The sequence below is a fragment of the Alosa pseudoharengus genome, unplaced genomic scaffold (genome assembly GCF_046254945.1).
Source record: "Alosa pseudoharengus isolate Yale_2024_CS ecotype anadromous, Long Island Sound unplaced genomic scaffold, YU_APseudo_1.1 YU_APseudo_1.1_scf_16, whole genome shotgun sequence".
Taxonomy (NCBI): Eukaryota; Metazoa; Chordata; class Actinopteri; order Clupeiformes; family Clupeidae; genus Alosa; species Alosa pseudoharengus.
The window spans coordinates 7104206-7110974 of NW_027468630.1; the positions used below are offsets into that span (position 1 = coordinate 7104206).

Genomic DNA, 6769 nt, shown 5'->3' on the forward strand with positions numbered 1-6769 from the left:
ACTGAATTCACTGTAACAATGTCATTCCCTGTGTTCGGCCCTTTTGGCCTCTCCATCAGGCCAGGCTCACCTTTTATCTTTCCACCTTAATAACTATTTCAAATGGATACTCGCTGTGACTGACTTAACTTGAGTACTTGTGTCATAGTTGAGTACAACTTAGTGTAGATCTCCTCACAGTACTATTTTAGATGTGAATATGGTGATCCTATGGTGATCCTAGCCTCCGGAGTGAATAATTCATAGTAACTTATGATCTGAATAATTGTTAGAAGCTCATACTGTAACATTTTATTGTTACACGTTACATCTTCAGTGTCATTACACTGTATTGGAGGTGTGTAAGGCTTCTTACTCTCTTCTTCTTACACTGATAATGTCTGAATGGGGATGAAAATGTTTGGACCGCAACTCTATATTTTATTTTGACGAATTAAAAGTGTGTATCTTAGCGTTGGCAATGCATGGTGTGTGCAAGCTCTTTTTTGCAAGAACCTTAATTCTCTGTGAAACATAAGGTGTTGACATGATTGCACGAATCATATTGGCAGTGGAAAAGGGCAATGCAGGGGCAACACAAGGCATAACATTTTTTCTCTCTTTTCATCCTCAGCCTATTTTCCCCTCTTTCTTCATCTTTTTCTCATTCTCTCTGTACATCTATTCCCTTCTCTCCCCATCCAACTGTCCCAGATTCCTTTAGCTTGGGAGAACAACAAGAAAAGGCTCGAGGCGGTTGGACCACCACCAATCCCTTTTCTCTCTCTCTCTCTCTCTCCCTCTCTCTCTCTCTCTCCCTCTCTCTCCTCCACCTCCTCAGGGGACTGGGGCCCATCTGTTCCTCTCGGTGTCTTGAGTGACGGCGGGCTCGGCGAGCCTCCGCTGGGTCTCTTCGGGGCCTCAGTGGGCTCTTGGTAGGGCCCTGCTCCGAGGCCCGCTCTCACGCTGGCAGCAGATGGACCCCCCCACCTCCTCCTCCTCCTCCACGCCAGGGCCTTGTTTGTTTAATACTTTTAATTAATAGCCCAGACTGCAGGGGCCACAGAGACACTCTGCAGGACAAGGATTCCTCCATTGCTCTCTCTGCCTCTCTCTCTTCCTCTCTTTCTCTCCTCTGCCTCTCTCTCTTCCTCTCTTCCTCTCCTCTACCTCTCTCTCTTTCTCTCCTCTCTCTTCACCTCCTCTCTCTCTCTAGCTCCCTCATTCCTTACTACTCCTTCTTCCTTCTTCCTTTGCTCTATACCTCTCTCTCTTCCCCTCTTCTCTCTCTCTCTCTCTTGCTTTCTTTCTCTCTAGTTCCCTTATTCATTATGACTCTTTCCTTTTCCCTTGCTCTCTACTTCTCTCTCTTTCCTTCTTCTCTCTCTCTCTCTCTTGCTTTCTTTCTCTCTAGTTCCCTTATTCATTATGACTCTTTCCTTTTCCCTTGCTCTCTACTTCTCTCTCTTTCCTTCTTCTTCTCTCTCTCTCTCTTTCTTTCCATCTCCATTATTCCTTCCATCTCTGATTCTCTCCTTCATCTGTTTGTTTATTTCTCCCTTGCCCAAGCCTGGCATCTCTCCCCATTCATGTTCATCCTCCATTAGGCCTGGAGTCACTCTCTCCTTTCTCACTCTCAAACACACACGCTAGCAGATAATCTAAACACCCTCCCAACCTCCCAGAGCCCACGCCCCACACCACACCACCCCACCCCACCTCACCTAATCAACCTCTCAAGTCATCATGAGTTCTTTCCCACAGAAAGAGAGAGAAAGGGAGAGAGAAAGAGAGAGAGAGAGAAAGAGAAAGAGAGAGAAGAGGGAGGGAAGAGGGGGCATCAGTGACCAAATCCTGGACGTGTGCGAGTTCAGAGAGTAGTGTGGGGTGTGGGGGGGGGGGGGGGGGCTGAGGAGGAGGAGGGTGATTATCCCAGAGCTGATGGGGCTGCCCTATTTCTCACACGACTAGTGGTGTGTGTTTCAGAGGGCTGTCCAGGGCTGCCAAGCTGACCAGGGGCCACGCCTTTCCAGAGCCCAGCACTGATTTCTTTCTGTTTTGTGTGTGTGTGTGTGTGTGTGTGTGTAGGTCATTAATGGCACTCCCTCGATCTGTCCCTCTGTCTCGCTGGTCCCACGGGGCTTGGTCGCCTCCAGTGAGCGTGGTAAGGCTTGACGTGCTAGCTTGCCCCTCACCGTGGGCAAGAGGCTGGCAGGATAGGGTGGGGAGGGGAGGGGTGGAAGCAGCCAGTGGGAGTCGGGGGGGGGGGGGGGGGGCACGTGGGAGTGTAGGGGCTAATTAGGGGGTTGAGTGTGGGGAGGACAGAATCAGAGAGGGGGTGCTGTGAGGAGGGTCAAGGCAGGGATGATTAGCCAGAGGATCAGAGGGTGATTCACATTTCCTCGTTTTTTCTTTCTTCTTTTTTTTTTTCCTGCCGTGTATGGGGGAAAGGTCAGCCATGTGGACTTCTCCAGGCCATCTGAGACAGGCTGCTCTGCTTGCTGCCGCTGCTGCCGCTGCCGAGCTGCTGCTGTTGTGTTAGAGTCAAACGTGGAGATTGTCTGTGTTGTCCCCAATGCGTTGAGTCAAACTGAAGTGACCCCCTCCAGGTGTGTATGTATGTATGTGTCCACCACAGATGAATGAGCACATGAGGACTCCCTCGTTAAGAGGGATGATGATGTATCAGCAAATACACTCATGGAGGTAAAGAGAGCTTGGCTAGGATTCTCTGAAGAACCTTTGGAGTTCTGCATATGTGTAATGTAATGCATAGATCTATTCTATAGATTGAGCCTGAGAAAAGTAGCATCTGACAAACCTGAAATACTGTACAGTATGTAAATCTCTTTCTACAGTTTCTGTATAATATTATCAGCCCTATTTAGGAGTAGTGTTTGAGTAAGTCATTTTACACGTTGACGTCTGTCAGTGCAGCAGGGTCCTAATGTGGGAGAGACTCTGCCTGTGCCCCCCTTCTTTTCCACTCTAACCAGAAGAAGCCCTCTCATTACTGCAATGGAGGAGGAGGGCTTCAAGAATCAAATAGAGAAGTACACACAAATTCAGGCACACACACACACACACACACACACCAATTACTAGAAATGAAGAAGCTTAGTTTGTGAAGATTGGCAGTTAGTGTGTGGACGTATTGTATGACTGTAAAAGTATGCGTGAGAGTTTCTGGGTGTGTTTTCATCACTACGATAAATCAGCTGTAGGGAGCATTGCTAAGGCCCTTAATTAGAGGGCTTCCAAGTCTATTTTTACTACCAATTTAAGTATTACAAGGAATAGGGAGAAATCCAAGTCTAAACATATATACAGTACATACTTATATACAGTACATACATACATACATACATACATACAGTACTTTTGTTCTAAAATTCATATTTAATAAATGTGAAATGTACGTGAATTAAAGGTTTGACAAGGGTGAGATTGAACTATTCGAATAAGAATAAAGTGGCTACAAGGGTAGCTTTGAATTAGTGTAATGGTAGTAAAACTATATGCAAAAGCAGCTCTTGTCAGTGGACTTATACTTTAATTACATCAATGAAGTGTATAGCCTTAAAATTCAAAGTGATATATTTGCTGAACTGCCTCTGAAGGCCTAAATCAATATATAGGTTTATGCTGAGAGGAAACTTGTCTGTCTCAAGTTACCTCGTCTCTTTCCACATGTAGTTTGGTCTATCCATAAACACAGTCCCACATTAGGCCAAATTATAGCTTCCAACTCACCGAGAACCTGATTTAGTAACACACTGACACACTGTAATTAGACGGCATTCTATCACACACACAAACACACACACTACGTTTGGTAGACTCCTTTCTCTTCACACCCTTTAGTAGACAGTTATGTTTAATACAGGGAAAACAAGAAAGGCTCCCACAAAGCTCTATGTTTTAGAATGCCAGCAGTTGTAGTTTTGAAAGAATGGGTTTTAAGAAAATCATTAAAGATTTATACATTTGTACATAAAAAAATATGTGGTAAATCTTGTACTGAAAATCCATCTAATATGACACAATGCTTTACAGTACGATATTAACTGAAAATATTCCATGCAATGCTCTTGGTTATGTCAATTTATGCATGTAGACAAAGCAGAAACACATTGTATGATTTCATCACAAGTTTCTCATTGATAACATTATACGGCAGGGGAGTGTACATACCTAGTAAGTACCTAGTAAGTCAGATGCTGTGGAATTCCGATAAGATCTCATAAATACATTGTTAAGCCAGATAAGCCGAGGCAGTCAGTAATATTTTATTTACTCTAGGAGTTTAAATTATTCAGTCATTTATCAAACTGCATACAAACCGACACAGAATTCAGTGGCATCATGCATTTTTTATAGCTTGCTTCCTACTTGCTTTTTGCCAAGGACACTAAGACTGTGAGAGCACTGACATAGGCCTAGATGTGCTATGCAAACACGGGAAGGGCAACCTTGCCTCGGTCAACTATAGTGAGTCTCACTGGAGTCGCACTGAAAGTCAAATACTGCCCCTGTGTGGTCACATGTTGTAATAGCATGCATTAAAAACACCACGGGTTAAAAATCATTAAAACATGTAAATCTCTGTTGATTTATAGTGTACTATACACTTATCAAGCATAATTGTCCATACTTTCTGATGCACGTTTCCAGATTTATATATTTTTCTTGGTCCTCTTTCCCTATCCTACCGTTCCTTCTAAGGTAAAGGGTTCTCATATTCCTCCAGGTTTGCTTATCCTACAAGGGTATCTGTGTCTGTGTTGCATGTGTTATAAGTCACAGACTAAGCTAAATGTGATATATCTAAAAAATATTTCTTATAAATAATTAGTGTGGGTCTGACCAAAGTTAGAGATGGAGGTAGCCATTATTCCCTGTGTGAACCATAGAAAAGGAGGATACATGTTATAGAATTGTCTTCTACTCTACTTTTCCTCCCCTAAAAGCCCACAGGTGAGATAGATCAGGACACTATCTGCAACATGTCTGGTTTAAGTGACCTGTGCCCTCAGGTCAGTGTCACCAGGTTTTTATTGCATTGCAACAGATAATCACGACAATGATTTATCCGTGAGTTCATTAGCAGTAAACAGTGGATGAATAGTAAATGGCATCTGTGTTAGTCGTCTTGGTCCCATAAATAATGAGATAACTGGTGAACATACAAATGCGTTCACTAAAATAAATCTTTCTGAATATGAAACAGATATATACATAATTTGAATTATTAATGAAATGGTGCAAATGGTGCAAATAATATGTTATGAACTGCTCTTTACACCAATTGTTCAAAACCCCCCAAAAACATTGGTGACAAGACTTAGTGGTATTCCATAAACTATAACTTAAACAATAAAAACATTCTCTTAGTCTTACAACAAACACGCCAGCATTTCTTAAGATATTTCAAAAGAGGCAAGCTTGATGACAGCATATTGTACAATAACAAACAATGACATCCACTCTGTTTAAACATTCTCACATTCTCAGATTCTGCATCAAGAGATCTGCATCTGAATATAGCATCAGGCAGGGCACATATTCTACGCTGATCCAGGATTGTCCTTTTCATTCTCAGTGGTCGGCTGCTCAAACCCATATTTGGCCCTCTGTCATACCTCACAAGGCCTGAGAATGAAGTGATTGACTGGGAAGAGTCTGTGATGGTGAACTGCATCGTAAAACGACCGCGATATTCTTTTGTTTCTGTGTGTGTGTGTGTGTGTGTGCTTACCACATCAGAGGGCCATGCTTACAGCAGCAGAAGGAAGTAGTGCAACAAGCTCCGGGCCCACAAGTTCAGCCGGTGAACTTCCGGTGGAGGAGTTCAGCTTTGATGGCCAGGCAACAAACAAACAAGCTCTCTCTTTCTCTCTCTCTCTCTCTCACACACACACACACACACACACACACACACACACACACAGACACACACAGACAAACAGGTCCTCTTAGCCATTTACCGGCAGCAGACTGTTTGCTGTGTTTATACAACAGACTGTTAGTTGAAGCCTCCTTGCCTCAGGTATGGGTGTGAGTATGTGTGTGTGTGTGTGTGTGCTTGTGTGTGTGTTTGTGAGGGTAGGGCGTCCGTGACATTGGCCCTGATGGCTATGTGGCGTTCTTCTTCCTCCTCACAGGACTCTGCCAGCCAGGTCCTCTCAGCTCAGTGTACTGGGCCTGCAAACACAGGAGGAGAAACTTCTAGAAAAAGTCTGGACGCAGACTGGCGCAGGATCAAATAAGGGAGCGTGGCGGGCAGGCACTGCCCAGCACACAGACAGAACAAACAGCAGGAGGAGCTGAAGTGTTTGCTGAAGGCAGAGCCAGATACTGAAGATAGTGCACTGGGCTTTGCATACACTATGGAAGCAAAGTCTTCCAAAGTCCAGGCTTCAGACATTCGTGAAAACATCAAGCTGCCCTGGCTTTTTAAATAAGGCTACCGTAACTGTGTGTGTTTCTGTGAATGTGAGAAAGGTAGAGAATGAAAGAGAAAGTGTGTGTGTGTGTGTGTGTGTGTGTGTGTGTGTGTGTGTTTGTGTTAGTGTGAAAGCGGTAAAAAATGAAAGAGAAAGTGTGTGTGTGTGTGTGTGTGTGTGTGTGTGTGTGTGTGTGTGTGTGTGTGTGTGTGTGAGCGCGAATACACATGTGATTACTGTCAGCTCAGTGAGATTCGGTGTCTTACCTTCTGAACATCTGAAGGCACCCTACTGAGGAAGTCCATTACTTCATTATTCTCAATGGCATATGGTTTCCGTAATTT

The 6769-nt window shown here is 44.0% G+C and overlaps 1 protein-coding gene across 4 annotated transcripts in view; it reads right to left on the reverse strand.

Annotated features, from left to right (window-relative positions):
- Positions 1-3838: 3838 nt before the first annotated feature.
- The window catches only part of mctp2b (multiple C2 domains, transmembrane 2b), a 29285-nt gene continuing 26354 nt past the window's right edge, over positions 3839-6769 (reverse strand). For all 4 annotated transcript variants that reach the window (XM_076286909.1, XM_076286908.1, XM_076286906.1 and 1 more), the window contains 2 exons: positions 6692-6769; positions 3839-6183 (listed from right to left, as the gene is read on the reverse strand). The exon at positions 6692-6769 is cut by the window's right edge and continues 20 nt beyond it. In XM_076286909.1, the coding sequence (XP_076143024.1) occupies positions 6115-6183; positions 6692-6769 (147 nt within the window). In that variant the 3' untranslated portion in view covers positions 3839-6114. The remainder of the gene's footprint in view (positions 6184-6691) is intronic.